The sequence below is a fragment of the Harpegnathos saltator genome, unplaced genomic scaffold (assembly GCF_003227715.2).
Source record: "Harpegnathos saltator strain DR-91 unplaced genomic scaffold, Hsal_v8.6 scaffold774, whole genome shotgun sequence".
Classification (NCBI taxonomy): Eukaryota; Metazoa; Arthropoda; class Insecta; order Hymenoptera; family Formicidae; genus Harpegnathos; species Harpegnathos saltator.
In genome coordinates this window covers 678,252-701,484 of record NW_020230620.1, presented here as the reverse complement: position 1 = coordinate 701,484, position 23,233 = coordinate 678,252, and the positions used below count along the sequence as shown (strand labels likewise).

Here is a 23,233-nt window from a genome sequence, read left to right as displayed (position 1 = left end):
AGTCGACGAAGCTAACTTACGATTAAGTGCGCGAATATATCGCGAATAGCATTTATCTATCGCGTTGCATTCCTCCGTAGTGTTTGGTCTACTCAAGCGTTTTACTCAAGCGCAAAACGTTGCGCACCGAAATCATCAGCGTGTCGACAGATTCGCCGATTGCACAATAATATTGGCTCGCAAAAGCACGATTAATTAAAATTAGGATTAATTGGAAAGTAATAATAATCGATGATAAGTCGACGATAAATCATCGGGGTTGTCTTTTTCCGAACAGAAGAGACTTCTCCCACGAGAGAAGATTAATCAGCTTTTCCCGACGTGAACTTGCCGCGACGACAGATCGAACTTTGCATCGTGGTCGTTCCAAGCGAAGCGATTCCTGTGCGAGATTAGTGCTTTACGTAACGAACGTACGCGTAACGATTACATTCGCGTGCAAACGATCGGTGAATTCGCGTGCCGCCGGTTAGCCACTTTCGGCCACAGACGATAACAGTGTTCATGCATTGTACGAGGGCATGCATGTCAGTCCTATTACTCTACTTAGGCGATAATGTCGGGGATAGTAGTAAGTACAAGAATACTCAGCGTACGCGTATTGTGCGAGGTAGCGATATCGTAGACAATAGCGAAATCACTATCCGTGCGATGCTCGAAAGAGCGAACGCGAATCGCAAGTCGGCTCGGCCGCGCGCGATAAGCAGAGTGCTGATTCGAGTTTACTTTGAAACGCGATCCAAACTGCGAATATTTGTTACATTCGCTTAACCCTTTCACTGTTAGTGGGGAGTATACTTCCCACCTTTTCTTGATTCAATTTTACCTTGTAAATCACATAATTTTGAAGAACTAATCGGAGATTTGAATTTTCCAAAATAACTGAACATAGTTATTCAACATACTCCAATAGGTTTTTATACCCAGTTATTCATTTGTCATTATTTATAACAAATCAAAGTTGAAAAAAGTGCTTATTTTAGGGAAAAATCGATTCCTTGGAGAGTATTGAATGTAGAGGTCTGAAATTTTTCACCAAATATTTTTCTGATGCTGTACAAGAACATATATCTTTTTCAGTATTCTTTTGCAAGTTAGATTTTTCTTTTATAAACAAGTATTTCTACAAAAACGGCCGAAATTTGATTTTTTTGCACTTTTTAGCTCTATTTTCCTAGTTTTTTTCATTCTGGATCTCCCCATCTCTTATCCATACTATCAATATTATTTTACTCAAAAATGAATGTTTAATCTCTAGTAAGCATAAATATGCACCATTGAACGTTTTCCCACGTAAATTTTTTCCAGCTCGATCGAGTTCTGTCATCTAGAATCATATGTTCTTATTACGGCCTGGTCATTATTTAATAATAATTGGAATTTTCATTAATTTTGTCACATCATGATCGCCATATTGAGTCCGCCATTTTGAATTTTGCAAATCTGACTTTAGATTTGTAATCAGCGATCCAAAAAAACGTAGGACTACCAAATATTTGAATAATCCTCTCAAGGGAAGTTAATTCAGCAGTGAAAGGGTTAAAACGGGCGCGTTTCGACGGTTCGTCGTTACATCGGCCAAATTCCCCTCGAGAAGAAGACAGAGGACTCCTTCTCTTCGAGTTCTCTTCTCTTCGCTCGAAACGAGGTACATCGAAACCTCTTCTGCCTCACATTCCGTTTAAAGATCTTCCAGAGAGGAGGCGTTATTACCTCAGCAATTTCAGCAAAAGGAACTCATCCGGTGAGGGTTCTTCTGATAAGGAATCACGTTCTGCCTCGGGGGACACGTAAGGGCTTGAATGAAATCGAAAGTTAAAAATATCTCTTCAAAGCAGCCGGAACTTATTCCTCTCGCATTTGTCACACGCCGTCCGTCGTCGCGAACTCGGATATCACTCCAACACGAGAATACCAGCTGATCTCTCGAACAATGACGACCGTCGAACTAATCATCTTGAGAAAGAAAAAAAGTGCGAAGTGCCGCGGTCGAAATGCCGAACTGACTCTGCGATTTTCATTCATCTCTCCACCGAAGCTTTCTACACCGTCTCGTCTCTCCACGCCGAGTCAGCAGCTTCTACTTATACATATGTATGTACAATCGTTCCAAAGCATAACACGCAAAACAGATTGGCACTACTTGAACGCTAAAGAGCACCGGGTGATGAAAGTAAACAATGCGATTACGTAAACGAGAGATTATACTAGCGGCAAACTATACGAGATCTTGTCACGCCTCTACGACTACGTTCTACGCTAATTCATAACGCGCCAATAAATAATCTTCACATACATACGTACTCACTCACTCTCGCGCGCTCTCATATATACGTGCATATACAGGGTGACCGGGATCTTTTGGAAACGAAAAATTGAGAAGATTAATCAGATCAAGCCGAGACGAAAAGTCACGTACCATTTTGCAAAAATCGCAATAGTTGTTAAGTTATCAATGATTGAAAATTACTATATCTAGAGGCTCTCTTAATTGATAACTTGAAAGTTTGCGTAGTTATGGCGGCCAAATGGTAAAGGACTTTTTCATTCAGAATGACCTAATCATAGTTGTATGACGGCTATTGTGTCTAGCGATAGATATAAGTATATTGAACTTTGAATCCTGAATCTTGATCCTGTATCGCTAGGGATAATATCTAGGGTCATATAATTGTAGATTAAGCCATTCTAGATAAAAATGTCCTTTGCCATTTTGCAAATGAGTATGCAAACTTTCAAAGTGGTAATTTTCAATCATTAATAATTTAATAACTATGGCGAATTTTCGCAAAATGATACTTGACTCTTCTTCTCAGTTTCATCTGATTAATCTCCATAATTTCTTCGTTTCCAAAAGATCCCGGACACCCTGTATGTATATATATATATATATATATATATGATGCTTGCATATAATACTCACATACACACATCAAAGAGATCTCGATGTGCAATCAACTAAACGAGTAAGCTGTACAATTACAATCTAGCCGGCGCGATACGCGAGTCTCTTGGACGATCCGTCGCGCGACTGTGGAATATCCCGACAACGAATCTATCCGATCGTTCGAGGCGATCCGTCCTCAAACTCCGCGACAACCGCGTTCAAGTCGCGGCTGAACATCCCCTTGCGCCAGTTCGTTCTCCCTTGGCGCATTCTCTCTCGAAATCCCCCCTTTCGAGGGGGTTTGATCGTGATCGCGGGGGAGAGATTGCACGGAGGAGATCGACTCGTCGTCGTCGTCATCGTCGTCATCGTCGTCATCATCATCATCATCATCATCATCATCATCATCATCATCATCATCATCATTATCATTATCATTATCATCATCATCATCATCATCATCATCATCGTCGTCGTCGTCGTCGTCGTCATGGTTAATGCGCCTCCGCTCGTGTCTCGTGCACTTCCACGTCGACGACGATCGACGTGCTAACCGCGCGGTTATCCGGCCGAGTAGTGGCTGCGCATCGGGCGGGATCGTCAACCGCGTCCGTGCTCCTGGCTGTCCGTCGATCCCGTCGATCGACAGCCGCCACCACCGTCTCGCTGAGAACGTCGGGCCCGTCGGTGGTCTCCTCCAGCGGCTCGTAATGGCCCGGCTTCACCGACGGGGTCCGGCTTAGCGGTGCCTGCGAACGCTTCACTTGCCGAACGATCGCGTCCGCCTGGCTTACCTTGTTCAGCGCCCGCAGCATGTTGTCCGGCATGTGGTCCTGGATCATCACCGGGCTGATCAGCACCTCGTCAAAGTCGCAAGGTCCGGCCCACAGCGCCTGGTACACCGGCTCGTGCTTCTTCAACATCTGTCTGCAATTTTGACGACGCATGAATCAGCACCGAATCAGCACGAATCCTCTCTCTTTCTCTCTCTGTCTCTTCTCTCTCCCCCTTCCATCTTTTATTCCATCTCATATTCTCAAACTCGCGACTCATGTTACGACCTTGGCATCTCGATTGCTCTCGGCTTCGCGATCTACGATAAACATCCTCACGATCGATCCCATCTTGATTTTTCACTCGCGTAGTAACAGAAAACAGACTTCGCCGTCGTGACGAATAAACTTTTCTTTTACGTACGGTGTAATCAGTCATGCATAATCTAATTTGTTTCCTACGAAGAGGTCATCTACCAAGTGGTGGCATGCATCCCAGTGGACACGTGAGAGGACTATATAATCAGAGGGTCTGTACGAGTAAAATCTGTCTTGATGGATCATGATGGATATACTGAAGTTGCGAAAAATTACTCGACCACCTACCACTCTGCTCACGTATCAGCTCATCTATGGAATATATCGATCACATGCATATATTTATGTATATATATACCGTGTGTCTCGAGAAAGTTCATACGAGCAGCTCGGTAGCGAATTCTGCTGTGTTTCCCTTCTCCCCAGTCTGAAGATACGAAGTATGGGCCGGTTGTGTTCCAACTTCTTGGTAAGTTAGCTGATAAAGTTAAATCAGTGTATCCGTCTTCGTTTAAATTGAAGGAAAACCAAAGAGACAGACATATGATTTAACTATCAGTTAACTTAACAAGAAGAAGTTGGAACAACCTGCCCTAAGAGCGGCCGACGCGGGTTGCTCTTGCCATGCTCTTGCCAGCGACGATCGTGCGCAAGCCGATGTATCACGTGCGTTCCTCATAAAGCTACGTTGCGTATTTCCAGCGGGTCGCTACGCCGCTCTCGAGACGGACGACTTATGCGCCGAGTAAAAGCCCGACACGCCGCCGCGCGGAGTGTATGCTCTTCTCGAGACACTCGAGATGAAAATCGGTCTAACAGCGTGGAACGAAATTCGTGGCCGACACCAGTGTGTCGAGAGATGCTGGGGAGCTTCGGCTACGCGATAAATAAGGGATAAAGAGCCAAGAAGCATGCGGGCATATCTCCAAGATGCAACAATCCACAGTGGTAGTAGTGGTAGTGGTGATAATAGCAGTAGTAGTACTAGTAGTAATAGTAGCAGTAGTACTAGTAGTAGTAGCAGTAGTAATGGCAGTACAGTAGTACTCCTGAAAATGTAAGCTATCTGCTAATAAACGTACCTCCAACGCGTCTCATACTTCTGCCTAGAAAGAAACACACAGGTCCAATTAACTTCTCGTTTGTTCATCGCGCGCGCATTGTTCAGCGCGCGCGCGCCGTCCGTGAAATCGCGGTTCATCGCGCGGCCCTGCCGTCCGCTCGTCAATTAGGGTTGCCAAGTCCAAAAGTTAAAATTACCGGACATTTCTTCTTCGGTAATCAAATCCAAACCGGACTAGACCGGAGAGAAATAATAATCATAACGTTACATTAAATACAAAATATGACAAGAATTTATTTACAATATTAATTTCCAAACAATTTTCTAAACAAGATTTCACAGAATAAAATAATAAACTATTATTTTATTTTTTAATATATATGGATATCATAGGAGGATAGATATCATCTACTAGATGGCTTTACTAGGTGGCGCTCGCGATCGTTTGTAGGCGCTTGAAACGCAGAAACGTTGCTAAAAAATCTGAACTCTCATTCCATTGATTGGATATAACTTAAAAACCGGACAGTTGGCAACCCTATCGTTAACCCTCCCGTGCCTGGTGGGAGACATATATGTTCTAAAACTTAAAAAATTCATATCTCCCACAAAAATAAAGATAGCGAGACTTCGTTCTTGAGCCGATTTTAAAGAAGAAAGATAGGACTTTTCGCGCAAAAATCAACACCCTTGTTAGTTTCATCCTCCAATCAGCATATCTCGTCAAATACTCGTAAAATAGGATAAAAGTGAAAAGTGTATATATATATATATATATATATTCCACAAAAATTATGATAGCAAGTTCTTCCTGGGCTTTTGAAGGTCAAGGTAAGGGCTATATGATACAAAATTGCTATTTACTTTCAAAATGGCGGGCCAAAATGTGAAATTTTTTTGGATTTGAGTGAAATTCATTTTTCAGAGGTTTTTTGAGTCACTGATAACGAATCTAAAGTTATGCTTTTCAAATTCAATATAGCTGACAAAATGTAAATAAAAAAGGTCGACTCAATTTTATTCACATTTCGTGGAATTTTTTGAAGCACGGAATGGAACAGAGTGGAACTTTACACGCTGTGCATATTGAATTCGTTATTTTTAATTTTGAAATTTTTACTACAGATTCATAATCAGCGACCCTAAAAACCTTTAATAAGACGTAAATTAGATGCAAATTATTCCTAGAAAAAAGTCAGGCACGAAAGGGTTAAGCGTTGCTGTACCGCGCTTAACGCGGCGGTAACTTCGACCGGGCTACCACAAGCGGGCATCGCGGGAATCACGCGACCAACGTTAAAAACATCGATCAGCGGGCTAGGAAAGTTTGCATAGGGGAGCGGAGAGGCTAGATAATTACTTTCGCGAATAACAAGCGATGTGTATGTGTGTGCATTGCCATCGCTGTACGTCACGATTATCGCGTAGCGCAGACTGAACCAACGTTTACCGTTCCGCAGAATGTTTTCTTCGTGCAATATTACCGGGTAGAAAAACAGATGTTGAGAGGAAAAGAGAGAAAGAGCGAGGAGAGAGAAAGAGAAGGGGGGGAGGGGAGGGAGAAGAAAAGCAGAAAAAGAGGAGAGAGAGAGAGAGAGAGAGAGAGAAGTACGAAAAATTCCACGAATGCCTTTCACTTCCTCCACTATTTCGGCTCGGACGCGTCTCTTCTTCACGTATCTTTGTATCACAACTGTTGCCTTTGAAAAGAATCTCGGCAACTCAGTCGCAGCAAATGCAAGAGTAATGGTGCATATATGCACTCACCGTGTACATTACTGTTGTACTTTATGTAGCTGAGCTTTCATATCCCTCTTCCACTTCTCCCGAAGCGCTGCTTCAGTACGCCAGCATTTCTCTACTTCCCATCCCGCTTTGAATGTGATCGAGTCGCTGACTCTTCTCAAACCCAACAGTCAAACCACATGTTTTCTACGTACATTTCTATGTATATTTCACTAACTACATATTTTTGCATCACATTTCTATGTGATATTTCACTAACTACATGTTTTTGCATCACCGTTGGTGCAAATTATTACAACTGTTTTTGCAGCAACTGTGAAACGCGAAAATATGTAGAAGATGTGTATCATACTTTGAGATAACCTGGACTGAAAGTGGAAGGCACTGTTGGAATTCTCTGCATGTCCTCGTACGAGAGACTGCCTCGTATATCGAATTTAAACTTGTGCTTCGAAGCGCTCCCCGCCGAGTGCGATTGAATCGCTCGCGTTACGGATCAGGAACGAAGAAATTCTCAGAAGATAATTGCGTTAACTAGTATTCAGGTATGGAAGAGAAGAAGAGAAACAGTCAGATTCTCCATATCGAGTACACTTACTCGTCCTTGTTCGGATGATGCCGCACTACGTGTATGATTCGGCCGGGCGGGTAAAGGGGCCTGTGTAGGGTCAAGGCGATGCTGGAGTCGCTGGGCACGACGGTCTGAGCGCGAGCCTGATCCTTGTCCCGCTGGTACTCGCTGATGCAGCCGCCTGCTTCCAGGTTCGCCGCGGACGTGGGCGTCGAGCCGCAGCCGCAGCACATTACCGAGCACGCTATCGTCTTCCACTGAAACAGGTCGCCCGTGTTATCCCACGACTTTCGCTACTTTGACGTTCACGTTATCTTAGAGGGCGGATAGATAGATAGATAGATAGATAGATAGATAGATAGATAGATAGATAGATAGATAGATAGATAGATAGATAGATAGATAGATAGATAGATAGATAGATAGAGAGAGAGAGAGAGAGAGAGGGGGGGGGGGACGAGGGAGAAGAAAGAGACACCAAAGTCTGTGCAAAATTCTGAACAGATATTGAAAGTGCAATTTTGTCGAAAAGCCGCGAGTGTTCAAACGGCGAAATTAAATCTACACTTGAACGCTGACGCTGACAAGTTTTGAGGAAGATAGAACCGCCGTATGTATAAGATATAATATAATAGGAACCTTGGGGTCGACGCTCCTCTTTATAGCGTTGATGAGGTCCGCCCTCAGACTCTCCATTTGTCGAAGTCCGATTCTGGGTACGACGTCCTTCCCCACCACCACTGAGGTGATAAATTCCTGTGTGTATTGCTGAGCCGGCATACTCAGGAGTCCACCGGGTGGCCCAAACGAGAAGCAGACCAGATCCGGATATTCCTGCTTCAGTAGGATCGCGAGTATCGCCGCCGTGCCGGCGCCTAACGAGTGTCCCACCAGAGTGAGTCCGAACTGGTGCGTGCCCCTGGAGGTGTCCTGCGGCCGAGAAGCGACCGAGCATCGAAACGTCTTGATTATCGCCGACGTGTAAAACTTTGCTCATCATAGACTAGAACGGTCTAATTACTAATCCGCAAATTACTAATTACTCTGACGTATGTATAATAATTAACAATCAAGCCTCAGGGATCTATAAAAACCATACAATGGACAATAATAAAGAAGCGCACGCGTTTCGTACTAAAGTCAGAATCCGTCTTATTGCGATCGTGCACCTCTCTCGAGCACCAGAAATACTTCACACGAGCGTTGTACCTGTCGAGCTTCTCCTTGAATTATTTCGATTAAATCTCTCCGGTACGTCGTCCTTATGTTATGTATATATTTCCCGCAGGAAATTCTATCGAGATAAAGAGTAGATTTCAACGCACACACGCACACACACAGGCAAGCAACGAAACATGCACATTGTCTATCCATAAGGCACATAAGCTTTATATACCGCGAAACGACGAGCTGAAATATTTAACTGTCCCGTGAACGAAGCATCCCCGACGAAACGTCGAGCGATTTAAATCCACGATGAAAAAGCTACCGTCACACACTTCGCCGCACGAGAAGAAAGAAAAAGAGGGCATAGGCGAGAGAGTGGCATGGTGAGCCTTTTTCCCTGCGCCATGCATATTCAGGAAAGATCGGCGATTTTTTTTACTATGTAGAAAAGCCATTAGACGTCCGAGTGAATTGCAGCCACTTGGCGCGTAACGTCTCTGTCTCTCTGTTCCGCGACACGTGCGAAATAGCATTTTAAATGAAATAATACATTTATCGATCGAAGAGCTCCTCTGAAAATGGGAGCGCCCCCGCCCCTGTGGTTATCTCCCTTCGTTTAAAATGAGAAAGCGTTTGCGACGGAAAATTGCAGCTCGTTCTCGTTTCTAGCCGGTGACAGTGCAATATCTACATATAAATGCTGCGCAAAGAAAAAAGAAAAAAAAGGACAAATTACCGCTGTGCTCGCGTGTGCCGGTTATTACTCGCGGATAGCGAGCACCGTGCATGCGCGCGCGGTAATTACTCGCCTATACTTATACTTATACACCTATCGGCCGCTATTCGATAACGAGCGAACAAGCGAGCGAGGCGAGGCGCAGGGGCGGCTCATTTGCAAGCGATGCGTACCTTGGCGAGGGCACGTGCGATGATACCCTCCTCCAGCAGCTTCTTCCGTATGTATTCGGCAGCCTGCACCATCCCCTTGTGCCCCAGCCAGTCCTCCCTCGGCGGCGACAAAGGCAGCACTTCGCCCTCGGCGTTTAGATCCGTCAGCACGTCCTTCATGCTTAGAGTCCCACGTATGCTGACCACCACCTGGAGGAAACGCGTGAGCGTGAAATGCACAAAGAGGAGCGCCGCCTAAGTAGAAGATCAGGAAGAAACGCGGAAAGACGCACGCGCGACCACGACCCAACGATCCTGAATCTCCTCGATTGACCGTTTCGCTCGTTACCGAGCAACACGGTGGTACGTATTATCTTCGAAGAGTAAAATTAACACGCTAACAACACAGACCTTCTTCTTTGTGTAATCCAGCGCCACGAAGAACGGTGTCTCGCCGACGTCGACGTGGAAGGTCGAGTACACAACCTCGATCTCGCCGAGGTCGAGCATACTGCTCAGGGCGGCGTAGTTGCAGCGGCAGCAATTGTCCTCGACGATCGTCGCCTCGTCCTCGTGGGCGCCGCAGGGGAAGCAACAGCATCGCAGTCTGTTAACCGGCGAGAGAACGTCCACGTTTCACGAGGACGGGTATCGTTCGTAAGACTCTATTCTCTTCAGCTAGGTTAGACCGCCTCTAGACAGCGAGCGGGGCCGACGAATCGAAGCTGAAATTACCTGGTGCACAACTGGCAGAGCTCAGTGGAGGGATTAACGACGAACATGGGCCAGCCGTAAGCAGCGAGGGCGAAGTGCATGTAGTGGATGGCCAACTGGAAGTGACCCAGGTCGCCGTCCTCGGTCATCGACAGGAACTTGGTGCGCGGGGTGACCGGCACCCCCGACAGGAACTCGTACGTGTCGTTCTTGCGCTGCTTCACTATCAGCTCACGCTCGATCTTCTGAAACTTGCGCAGCAGCACCAGACCGGCCACCACGTCCGACGGCACCACGTCCAGATCGCGAAAGAAGTCACTCAGCAGTCGGGCGATGTCGGCGAACGAGTTCTACGCAGGAGCTCTAGAGTTCTTACCTCGTCAAAGTAAGGGGAACGCGTTCGAGACCGAACGTTCGTTTCCTTTCGTTCGATACGAGCATGCAAACGAGCAATCTTCCCGCCGACGAAGGCGATTTCTTTCGCCGGGACTTCTCATACATCGGAGAACCTTCGAGTTTTACAGGTGAGAAAACGCGCGAGTAATACCGCGCGAACAAACCAGACTTTCTCGCAAAATCGTCACGGAAGCTACGTGAAAAAAAAAAAAAAAAAAATGTTACTTGGCGAAAGTGAAAAATTATCCCGCGAATCTTGGGGTTTCCTCTCTTCAAATCCTTCTCGTCTAAGAAAGCAATTAGTTATCCACTTAATTTACTTGATCCGCTTCTCCGAGAACGAAGCCATCTCTGCTCCCCGTCTCTAGCCATTTTCAACGTCGCGTTCAACGCAGGGAGTCTCTTTCTCGAATAAAGAACCTCCGCAAAAAGGGTCGATTTTTCGTCCGTTTTTCGGTCCTCGATTTTAGAATCGGATTTTATGCCAAAAGATAGTTCACGATGAGACATTAATTACAGAAAAATTTTACGTTGAGCATACGATTGGTTTCAAAGATGTAGAGGGTCAAAGTGGTCACTACCTACTGAGAACAAGAAAGTATGACACTAATAACGCTTTGTCGCACGAATTTTTGCAAAATTCGGTATCTATGGGTTCTTTGAGTTGCTGATTATGAATCTGATGTCAGATTTTAAAAATTCAAGATGGCAGGTGCAACATGGCGGACGCACATAGTGAAACAATCATTTACTTTTACTGAAACTGTTATGTTGTGGTCTTTTTGGCTAGCTGATTGCAATTTTTCTATTAGGTTTTCGAAAGTAATTTTTTCATCCACAATTTTTGAGTGGATAAAGTATTTTTTTAAATTGTTTTTTCATAAAAAAAAATATCAAATTCAAATTGATACGTTATATGATGCATAAAGGATAACGTGATAGTTTTATTTGTTATATTTAGAAGCTTATCTTACCTTCATTGGCTGGATAACTTTTTCATCTTGTCTACTGAAGGTAAATGTAAATCTGATAGAAAATTCGCAATCAGCTAGCCGAAAAAACCATAACATAACACAGTTCTAATAAAAGTAAATAATTGTTTCACTATTTGTGTCCGCTATATTACATCCGCCATCTTGATTTTTTAAAATCTGACATCGAATTCGTAATAAGCAACTCAAAGAACCCATAGATACTGAATTTCGCAAAAATTCGTGCGATAAAATGTCATTAATGTCAAACTTCCTTAGTAGGTAATGACCACATTGACCCTCTATATCTCTGAAATCAATCGTACGCTCAATGTAAAACTTTTTTGTGATTAATGTCTTATTATAAGCTATCATTTCGTATAAAATTTAATTAAAAAATCGGGGACTAAAAAATGGGCACTTTTTGCGGAGGTTCTTTCAAGAATAAATTCATCTCTCTCTCTCTCTCTCTCTCTCTCTCTCTCTCTCTCTCTCTCTCTCTCTCTCTCTCTCTCTCGTGCCGAGTGGATTCCCCGGAGTGCGTCACTCACCCGATTGCGATCAGAGTTGCCCATGCAGCAAAACAGCAACCTGCACCTGTTGTCCCAGCTGTCCTGATAGGCACGTATGACTTTTCTGCGGCAGAAAATACAAGCGCGTTTCGAGAAGGTCGCGCGCGCGCGCGGAGACGTTTGCCGAGGTGCTAACACACAAATCCGGGGCGACGTAAAAGTCGGCCGGGATAAAATTCCGCGACTAACAGCGGTGAGAGATATAAAACGAGCCTGCGGCGCCTGCAGCGAGACGCAACACGGATCACGCCGCAGTGGAAAAGCCGCCGCACTGGTCGGACATGCATTTAGGAGCGACGGGAGCACCGCTATTTTCCGCGACGTGATTTCGCGCAAAGCCTCGGACTCCCGTCCTTTCTATCTCCCTCCTCTGGCTTTCTCTCGCTCGCGATAAAGCCGCAGGCGGACTTAAATTCCACACTCGCGTAATAGAGGAGGACGCGAAATGCGAGCGAGCCGCGATCTCGCCTCTTCTTCAGGGCTCACTTAAAGTTTTACCGCGGCTTTACAGCGTGCGGGCGCAGAAACGAACACTCACCGTTGTCGCCAATTTCGATTTCTGCTGCCGCTGCGCTTATAATGTAACCTGGCCCCCCGCAACTCCGCTTCCCTCATGCTGCGCTGGTACTTCTTCATCTTCACCCAAGACCTACCAGCAGCGTCGTACGTGCACCAAACGGTCGCCATCATCAACGTCATCAGACAGCAATTCGACGCCACCAAACCTGCTCGGCGCAAATAAAATTGCAGTTGGAGATCGAATCTCTCTCTCTCTCTCTCTCTCTCTCCCTCTCCCCTCCTCTCTCTCTCTCTCCCTCTCCCCTCCTCTCTCTCTCTCTCTCTCTCTCTCTCTCTCTCTCTCTCTCTCTCTCTCTCTCTCTCTCTCTCTCTCTCTCTCTCTCGGACAACCCAATTAACCCTTTAACGCCTGCCGGTAACTATAGCTACCAGAAACGCGGATTTAAGAATCCATAACTTAGTCAAAAAAGGAGATATTTTCGTTTTCTTTGCACCACTAAAGGTAAAGGTGAATTCTTCTTCTAAAGGATGGTATATAGATTGCATGTAGATTCGGTTTAGTCTGTTTTTAGCTCAGTTTTAATGACAACACATGTTTTGTCAAATTCCAAGTAGGCATCCAAGTTAGCATTGTTACTGACATCTAGAAGTGCACTATAAATGATTGGTATCTGTTATAATTTGATACGGATGATTTGGAAGCTTTCTCAGATGCAAAATGTGAAATTAAGAGAATACAGAAATTCAACATGGCGGATCCAATATGGTGGACACCAAAAACCAAATAATCAAGCTATTTTCGTGAAACCTGACTTACAGTTTTTTATGTGGCGAAAAATGAAGGGACGATTAACTATCTAAATGATGATCTATAAGATATTATTAAAAATAAAAAAAGGAAGGAAATATAAAAGAGGCGAAATATAACAGAAAGGATATAATGGTTATGGAGGGGAATGTTAGGTATTTGTTAAAGGATAATTTGAGTAGGATAGGTAACAAGGAAGGAGTAAAAGCCTTAGCCAGATTAAGATGTGGTAACACAGAGGAAGAAAACAAATATTTGCTGAAAGAGGAATACAGAAAATGTGTGTTTTGTATAAAAGGATGGAATACAGTGGAATATTATATCAGAGAGTGTAGGGAGATTAAGGGATGGTTTGTAGAATTAGGAAAGAATGAGGAAAATAGGTTAAAAAGAATATGGCACGACGAGTTAGATAAGAAGAAAGAGGAAATATTAAAGAAATTATGGAGAGAAAAAGAAAAGAAGTTGAAAGAAGGTAAAAATAAGATAAAAATAAAGAAATACTGTGACAGGAGAAGATATGTGATAATTTGTGATAATTTGTGAAAAAATAAATTAAGATTAAGACTAGGTAGACAGGTTAAGGGTATGAGTGGAGAAAAGGATGGAAAGATGAGTATGTGCAGGATAAGCAACTAATTGTAAACCAAGTTCGCTTCCTGGCGATATAGCTGAAGTATAATAAATAAATAATAATAATATTAAGACTAAAAAAAAAAATTTAACCGATCAGGCGTATGTTTCGCTTCTGGGAGTAATTTCTGCTTGGAAAGATAGTTTTTCGTAGATATAAAATTCTGATATTTTGTTTGGTTATCACTACTTATAGTCTCAGTTCAAAAAACTCAAATTTTATTTTTAAAACACTTATAAGAAAGTCGGGCGTTAAAGGGTTAAGTCCTCTGGGATATAATGGGAAGATCAGTTGAAGCCAACACTCTTGCGTGGATCATATCAGATATTAAAGTATACGCAGACTTATTCATTATTTATTGTTTATTACTTTAATAAGTAATAAAAATAAAAGATAATTTCTTAATTTAAATTCCTTAAGTAATTTTTTAAGTAATTAAAATAAAAAATACTTTTTCTTCAATTTTCATATCTGAGGATTAAAATCTGCCAAGACCTTACAAGTCCATCCGAAATTCACGCAGCAAAACTGCCGGAGTGCCGTTCGCTGCCACTCCGTTCCACCTTATGATACACAATCAATGTGAAGAAAGAACTCACCCAACATAACGTCCTTAGCTTGGTCCACTGGACAGATATGATAATAATACGTTAACCACGTGAGACCGGCGCCCAACCATCCGCATTCTACCAGAAGCAGGACTGAAAGCATGAAACACAAATCGAGATCAAGTCGTAAGCTGCCAGCCTGTCAGCCTGCCTGCCTGTCTGCTTTATCTGCCTGTCAATTTCCACCTCAGCGTCCGACTGAAGAAAAATAGAATTCTCCCTCCTAACGACTAACGAGAAAAAATGGAAAGAGACCGCGGCGGGACGCCACGTTGAGAAATGACAGAGCACGTGACGCGAGTCGATCTCTGCTCGCGATCGAATTCGCCGGGATTAAAAGTGCCCGTTTTATCGGCCGTTGCCATCGGCGTCCCCGACGACGCGCGTCTTCCGGTGCGCGAAGAATGCCGAGTGTACGCACGGGCCTTCTTACAATAACGAGGAAGCGCACGCCAATCTCTCTCGCGCCCACTGACGTCACATCACGCTCGTGTCGCATAAAAAAATCGAAGCTATCGACGACGCTTTCTTCGGCCGCGCGCGGAGCTCACAAAAGCTCACGCTCGTGTTCGTTGCCTTCCGGGGCGGAAACGCGCGGCGACCGGAGACGGCGGCGAGAGACAAACCCGGTCGACCCACTTGCGACAATGCTGACAATAAACGCTCCGGTTCACGAAGCATTCTCGGATAGAGGCGGAGGATTAAACAGATGCGTGTTCTGTTCGCACCGAACATCTCCCGGGATCCGATTTCCCGAAATTTGTGCAGATTCAAGTTGGGATGTCTCGACGTGTTCCCGTGAGCGGAAAAATTGTTAGGGCCATCCTCATGAAGCGTGAGGCCCCGATAAGACCCCGAAAGTAGGATGCTCTAAAAAGGGATATCTCATTATTACCACATCAAGCCTCAAGGTGAATCTTTTAGGGATACTTTGGATTTTACGAAATAAGGCTTTAATAAGGAAAACTGATGAGGGTCTTGGAAGGATTTTTTAGGGATGCCTTAAATTTTAATAACGCCTTAACATGGAAACGGCCCCTTAATGTGGGCCTTAGAAGGATGCTTTAGACTTTAGATATAAAAAATCAAGTTTTGTTATAGAAAATTAATAAGATATAAAGCATGTAATAAAATTGTCATAGTTTAATATTGTTCTAGTAAGTACGCTCTATCTGGTTCTTTTAAAGATTTTTTAATTATGCCGCGATTAAAAACGAATTATGTTAGTTTTATTAATTGCCACATTCATTAGTTTCTCCCAAGGATTCTTCTAATATTGCCTTCATTTTGAAATTCGGCAAAACTTTAATAAAGCAGCAGGATTTTTATGTGTAAAGAATGTTATATTTTATTGTAAAGTATGCTACATTTTTAAACTAAAAAAATTCTTGTATATTAACAAAGTTATAAAGAAATAAAGAAATTGTAGTCTACATTTCTTGGAACGAAAAGAACGAATATTTTTACTCAAGCAATAATAAAAATATTGCCTTATAAGACTCTGTTGATATTGCCTTAATAAGGTCCTTGTAATATTGTCTTATAAGCACCCATTTATGAATTGTTGGGCCATTTATTACACATCTTAGTAGGGCCCTTATCTTTCTACTAGGGCCCAATTAATGTTAGAGAAAAGTAATCTTACCAGAGCCCTATTAAATTTTCTACTCGGGTTGGAGTATCTCAAATGCGCGATTCCAACGAAGTGGAAAAGCAAGTCTCCTCGAGATTTCTTACGCTCTTTATTGTACGTTAAAATTTCATATTTCATTTTTTCATTTTTTTTTTCCTATTGTGCACAGCAGTTGTACGAAAATAGAAATCCTCCATTTTGTGCCATCAAAGTATACCGGCTGAAAAACAAAGCGCAAGCTTTCCAGAGTCGTCTCTGCTTCGAATCTGAACAGAGAGGGAACCCGTGTTCGAGGCTAGAGTAGGATTTCCAATTTGTATCGTCATAGGAAATGCAATTTTGAAAGTAATCCGGAATCTGATGAGTTTGGAAAAATCCCGAGAACTTTCTATGCGGGACAAACGACGCATCGAGTTTCCACGAGAAACTCTTTAAAGACGAAGACGCGATCGATCTTCCTTCGACGGGATCTCGCTCGATTCGCCGGTACGTTCTTGGTCGATTCGATCTTCCTGCATTTTTGACTTTTCTTTGAGGTTTCTACCGCAAAAGATACAATCCAGCTTCCGTTAAATCTCTCTTTCTCTCTTTCTCCCCCCCCCCTACCTGTTCCCCAGTATTGATTTAAACGCCCGTGAAGGAATTATACAGGCCGATCGTAGCGGGTGCACGCGGCAAAATAATTGGCCGGTAAATTGAATCACGGAAGCTTAATATCGCGACTTTATTTACATCGGCCGACGTTAAGCTACAGTCAAATTGCAAATTCATTTCGCGCGCGCACTCCGTGTAATTTAACGACACTCTCGTAGACGTGGAGGATAAATCGCGTTAGCGGGTTGGCCCAGAGATGAGAAGATTTAAATAAAAATGAGGACACGCGGCGTGTCCTCTTAATACACGAACTGTGACGAGCTAAGACGAACTGAATTTTGCTGCGCGGTGAAACGAGAACGCACGAGAAGGCAAGAAGAGGAGACGCCAAAAGAGCAGAGAGAGAGAGAGAGAAAGAGAGAGAGAGAGAGAGAGAGAGAGAGAGAGAGAGAGAGAGAGAGAGAGAGAGAGAGAGCCCAAGGAGAAGAGAAGAAGAGAAGAGAAGAAGGAAGGAAGGCGCTCGCAGCGAGTCGCCCGTGAAAATGAGGCGAAAACGAGGCAAAAAGGAACTAATAGCGAGAAATATATATAATAAATATATATAATAAATATATATAATAGCGAAATATATGAGCGAAGAAAGGGAGGAAAAATATCACCGACGGCGCGCGCTCGCAGCGCGACAAATATTGTCACTGTCATCGGATCGTTTCACCGGCTCTCAGTATTCATCCGGGCAGAGGGGGCCTTTGGAAATTTAATAACATTGCCGACAGAGAATTAACATCGGCGACACAGACCGGCTCCGGCGCAGACGCGGGGGAGGGGGGGGATCAAAGATACCGCGTGAAACACCCACACCATATACGCGAGCGAGCGCTCGAGAGTACTTTCGCAAAGTTTTCATCCTTCCGCGAAACACTTTTCCGTCGGACCGCTTTCCTCTATCCTGGAAATCCATGAAGTAAGCGACCATCGTCGCAACTCACCTCAATCCCTGCGACAACCTACACGCGCCGCGCACGGGACTAACCCGCTAACCGAAGCGCTGCTCTTTGACATTTGTTATTAGCGCGGGAAGAGGAATTTCTTACTTCGAACGTGGAAAAGATTGTTTGTCTTCTCGCGACATATACCTCGCTCTCTCGTGGTTGGACCGCAATGAAATTTAAAAGAAGGCGTAATAACCAAGAAACCTTGCTCTGCCTCTATTTAGTTGAATCAGGTCAGGTACTTAAAAGTGTCCTCTTGAGCTGAGGTAAGTTGTATATTTCTTGGTGCTGGAGCAAAACAAAATATGCATGTAATCTAACGTTGAGGAGAGAAGGAACGAAGCGCCAGGGAAGCAACACTGCATCAGCTAAAAAGAAACGAGTCTGCACCATCGCTGGTCGAACTTGTCAGTCCGCCATTGGTAAGCTAAAACGAGCGCGTTGGGTACTCACACAACCGGATATAAAGGATGTGCTGCATCGGTGCCCTGGCCGCAGTGTCCAGGATGCTGCCCCTCGTCGCCAGGAAGCAGATGGAGAACTCCACCACTAAGCAGGCCATGAAGAGGGCCTCGTAGCCGATCACGTAGTCCCATAGGAGTAGAATGCAGGGGATGCTACGATCCCACTCGAGAATCCCCAGCAGAACGCCCAGCACCGTCAGCCTGTAACCCGCCAACAAAGTCCCTCTTTAAAGGCGGCGTGCGAGCTGAATAAAGGTGAAACCTAGTTCCCGACGATAAATGACGCCACGACGAGAATATTCCCGGAGTCCGGACACGGCGCAGCGTTCGTTCCCCGTTCTCCGAATTCCTCCTAAGGGAAGGATACGTCAAGGGCTGGTTGTGTTCCAACTTCTTGGTAAGTTAACTGATAGTTAAATCATATCTGTCTGTCTTTGTTTAAATTGAAGGAAAAACAAAGGTAAACATACGATTGAACTCGATCAGTTAACTTACCAAGAGAGATTGAAACAACCGGCGGCTCTAAGCATCACAAATTTCCGGGAGTAAGTCGCGATTCGCGATTTGATTTCAGCCCGAGAATAGAATAAAAAGCGCGAAGAAGCACCCTGAGAAAGGAGAAAATCGGAGAAAGAGAAGCAATATTCTCACAGCGGGTGTTAACAACATATTTACTTGTATTAATTTGCAGAGGGAGATATATATTTTTAAGTTGAGAAAAATTTATTTTCAAATCAGAAAATACGAGAACAATTCTTTATTCCCTAATTAAGGGGACTGGAGGGTCAGATTACTGAAAAATTGTGCTTGTTTTTGATAATATTTCGTGACGAACTGAATAAATGTGCAAGAATGAAAATTAGGTATAGCTATACAACATATGAAGAGTAGAAAAACACTTTGTTTAATTAACAAAAAGTTATTAACCAAATACAAATAAAATTTTGTTTATTAACAAATACAATATTCAGTTCGTCACAAAATGTTCATCAAAAACAAGCACGACTTTTCAGCAATCTGACTCTCCCTTAAATAAGAGATATGACCCGGATCTAAGGAAATATATTCCATGAATACGTATTTTCCGCTGAGAACCAACGGGTATTCGCTAATTATCGCGTGGAATACTTCATTTATTGATTCAGGCTGAAGCCTGAATTTCACCGACTCATTCGGCAAGAGTGCACGATTACGAAACGTGCCCCGAGCCGCCGCGCCGGACGAGACTGCAGGTTACTCTGTTGCTGTCGCGCGTGCAAAGACCTCGGCTATTAATTGCGTAACTTTACTTGCGTACTTATCGGCGCCTATTATGCCATGATAATGGCATATCGAAAGCTCTCGTCGGCGGCATTAATAATCGCGGCACGCTTTCAATTACATCAGCGCCGCACGCGAGCCGCCGCGCGCACAAAGGCGGAACCTTTTGTGAACACGACAGTTGGCGCATTCGAACTTTAGCGCCGCGGCGGGCGGCCTTTTGTCGCACTTCGTATAAAGCCCCACTGCGCGTCACCAGATAGGACTTTCGGTATACGCTGCGACAGGCACGACCGCATCGGACTGCATCGAGAGCTTTCAAACGGTTACATCAACCGGAAGCACCCTTTAGCGACCACCGGCCGAGCGATCTTCGTGCCGGCGTGTTTTTCGGCGGAGGTCGGAAAGCACGAGGGGAGAAATTCACCGGAATATCATAAGGTCCCAGTAACTAGACGCTTAAAGGGACTCTCTCTGGAGGTCTCAGATTGCTGAAAAATCGTGCTTGTTTTTCATAATATTTTGCGACGAACTGTATAAATGTGCAAGAATAAAAATTTTACATATTTTGCATATTTTACATATATTTATATAACATATGAAGAGTAGAAAAATTTTGTTTTTAAACAAATACTCATAAAAATATACGTCCACTTGAATTTTAAACGTGTTTTTCTCGAGATTTGAGATTGTTCAGCTTTTTCCAGTGATTTCTCCGAAACTGAGCTTCGTATCGACTTGAAATTTAAAAAATTTCAATAATATTTGTTCATGTGCTTGTCAGGTGAATCATGGACAACTCCGCTGAAATATTTCATTTCGAGATATTAATTTTTTTATTGTAAAAGAACTGACAAATTTTGAATGTTTTCCTAATAATAGCTGCCATTTCGTTAATTTTGTTTGATTTTTGTTTCTAGTGGTTCACCGGATAATGATAAGCCTCCTCAAGATTTCTAGCTAAAATTCGCTCTGATCGGACCACCGAGAGCCGAGATATTACTGCAAAAACGATAACTTGAAAAAAAAAAGGAGAGCATATCTCAGCTACATATATCAGCTATATTTATACGAATATTTGTTAATAAACAGTTAACAAAAATTTTTCTACTCTTCATATGTTGTATAGCTATACCTAATTTTCATTCTTGCACATTTATTCAGTTCGTCACAAACTATTGTCAAAAACAAGTACGATTTTTCAGCAATCTGACCCTCTTCTGAGTCCCCTTAAGCGTAGGTCGTCACAAAAAAACACAATGTATAATATTAAGAAGTTTTGATATAAATATAATATTAAGAAGTTTTGATATAAATATAATTTGCATTCGAAAACTTAAGATTCCCTCAAGTAGAGAAAAATGACTTAAACCAATGTACATATCTATTATCGATGAAATATTTACATAAACAATAAAACGCATTAATCTACCAGTGTGAGCGGACAATTGAAATAGGTTATGGCCCAATGTCCGGACATATTTGCCATGAATTGTCAGAGAGTGTCTGACCGCAATTAGAAAATCAGTATGCGCTAACGGGAAATAATATAAATATAGATCTACTATCTCTTAATGAATTTATTAACCGTTGATTTGGCCAAACCGTAGGTGCATACTTATTTAATAACTTTTGCTTTAACACAAAAGTATCGAAACGGTATTTATTTCAAAGTATATCAATTGGTATTTATCATCAAAGTATATTTTTTCTCCAACTAATCGTCAGATATTGGAGCCTTTTTCATGATAATTATTACTTTCATTCATTATCGTTGAAATAAATAGTAAATATTTCTTTTTTCAAAGTGGTCGGGAACGTTTACCTTATTGGTAGAGAGAAAAAAGCATGCTTACGATCTCGGTGGTGCATGTGATGAGGATTAATCGCGTCGATCAGTCTTGATCATTGTAATAGCATAACAAGAGAGAAAGAGCGAAAGAGAGAGAGAGAGAGAGAGAGAGAGAGAGAGAGAGAGAGAAAGCGAGTTTCATTATTCCGCCGTTCTCATGGACTTGGCAAATTTCCCAGCACCCTAATAACAAGCGAATTTATTATCGCGATGTTATTAACAATGTGGGAAGAATTGGGGGGGCGCCGAGGAAGGGTGGCGCGACGACGCGGAAATCGATGCCGAGGATCTACCACTACAGGAAGCAGAAGAACCTCGCTTCATTTATTATCTATTCCAGCACTGTGGTTGCTCTCTTTTTAGCGGACGGCCGGCCGCGTGTATCGTCCTGGAGCGCACGGCAGGGATATATCTCATGGTAATGGCAGTGTTTTCACATGGTGCCGCGGACAGGACACCGTCCGCGTCGCGCACCACCCCGTTATATTTCGCTTCGTTTCGCACTATGCGGCACTATGCGGCATGACGCGCGCAAGGACAAGTTTCAAATACATCCTGGCGAGCGTTGTCACGTGCACGACATCAACGTGTCAGCGGCGGCGGGACGTGTGGGAGTCCTGCGAAATATTTCTACCGGGATCGCCGATCAAAGCGAAAGCGAAGCTTGTACTTCGCGAAGTGTAACGCTCGCTGTATATTTCGCGCGAGCGAAGGCGACTCGAAATCGGTCGCGGCGAACGCTGATAGGGAGAGAGCAAAGTGTTCGGTGTGTGTCTGTGATGACGCGCACACAGTTGCATGGTGAAATAATTATCAGCCAGATAGATCGTCATAATAAGCGCTATTGTACACGGTGAGGGGAAATCGGTTGAACCAACGCGGCAGTGAACCAACGAGCCAAACGTGTTTTGCTCGCGAAAATTAAGAAAGCTCTGACCGCGGCCGCGGCAGACGAAGGAATCGTCTCCAGGAGTCGGGAAATGTTTCCCTCTGCCAAAAGGCGTTTGGTTCGTTCATCGTCGCGTAGATTCTCGATCGATCCTTTTCCCCATGCCGATGCCATGAGTCGATGATAATTAAATCTCATTTTTCGCTGCTATCGCTTCCGCCCGTCAGGACAAGAACGAAAAGCTTGCTGCCGAGAGTCAGTGAATTTCAATGAAATCTAGCTCTCTTGCTCTCGGTGTGAAGTGGATCGACCATAAATGTGGCCAAGGGAATCCGAGCAGGAGGGGGAGGCAAGAGCGGGGGAGAAAGAAAGAGAGAGAGAGAGAGAGAGAGAGAGAGAGAGAGAGAGAGAGAGAGAGAGAGAGAGAGAGGGAGAGAGAGAGAGAGAGAGATGAAACAAGGGGTGAGACAGAAAAGGGTGGATCGCCAAGAGGGGGAAAAACAGAGCGGTAGAGGCGAAGCGAAGGGCCGAAGCGTCAGCCTCGGATGCTGCTCTGCCTGCTTCGTATCGATTTACCCCGTAGCCGGCTTTTCCGTTTCCCATCGCGGGCCTCGTCGTTCCGCTTTACCTAGGCTCGTCCACGAGGCAGCCCGCGAGGCAGGAAAAGCCAGAACCGATGCTTACTATTTGCGAGGCGAGTCTAAGTTTTCGCACGTGATAGACTCGTTTCTCTCATCCTTGACAGACGTCGTCGCACGGACAGAGTGCGAACTTTGTCTCACTTTGTAGGCGAAAGCAGCGAGAAGCTTACACAGAAAAGCGTAATCACCGAGAAGACTCGAGTAGTAATAAAACGAAATAAAAAATATAAATATAAAAGTATAAGATAAATATATAATATAAATAAAATAAAC

The 23,233-nt window shown here is 43.8% G+C and overlaps 1 protein-coding gene across 6 annotated transcripts in view; it reads right to left on the bottom strand.

Moving 5' to 3' along the window:
- Nucleotides 1-23,233, bottom strand: part of inaE (inactivation no afterpotential E) — a 59,795-nt gene that overhangs the window by 9,893 nt on the left and 26,669 nt on the right. For 4 of the 6 annotated variants that reach the window (XM_025306350.1, XM_011154681.3, XM_011154682.3 and 1 more), the window contains 11 exons: nt 18,308-18,519; nt 14,627-14,728; nt 12,605-12,791; nt 12,046-12,130; nt 10,149-10,477; nt 9,825-10,020; nt 9,435-9,623; nt 7,998-8,288; nt 7,386-7,615; nt 5,061-5,084; nt 3,682-3,814 (listed from right to left, as the gene is read on the bottom strand). In XM_025306350.1, coding sequence (XP_025162135.1) covers nt 3,682-3,814; nt 5,061-5,084; nt 7,386-7,615; nt 7,998-8,288; nt 9,435-9,623; nt 9,825-10,020; nt 10,149-10,477; nt 12,046-12,130; nt 12,605-12,791; nt 14,627-14,728; nt 18,308-18,519 — 1,978 coding nt within the window. The remainder of the gene's footprint in view (nt 1-3,681; nt 3,815-5,060; nt 5,085-7,385; nt 7,616-7,997; nt 8,289-9,434; nt 9,624-9,824; nt 10,021-10,148; nt 10,478-12,045; nt 12,131-12,604; nt 12,792-14,626; nt 14,729-18,307; nt 18,520-23,233) is intronic. The other 2 variants (XM_019845137.2, XM_025306349.1) reach the window with 1 other exon arrangement.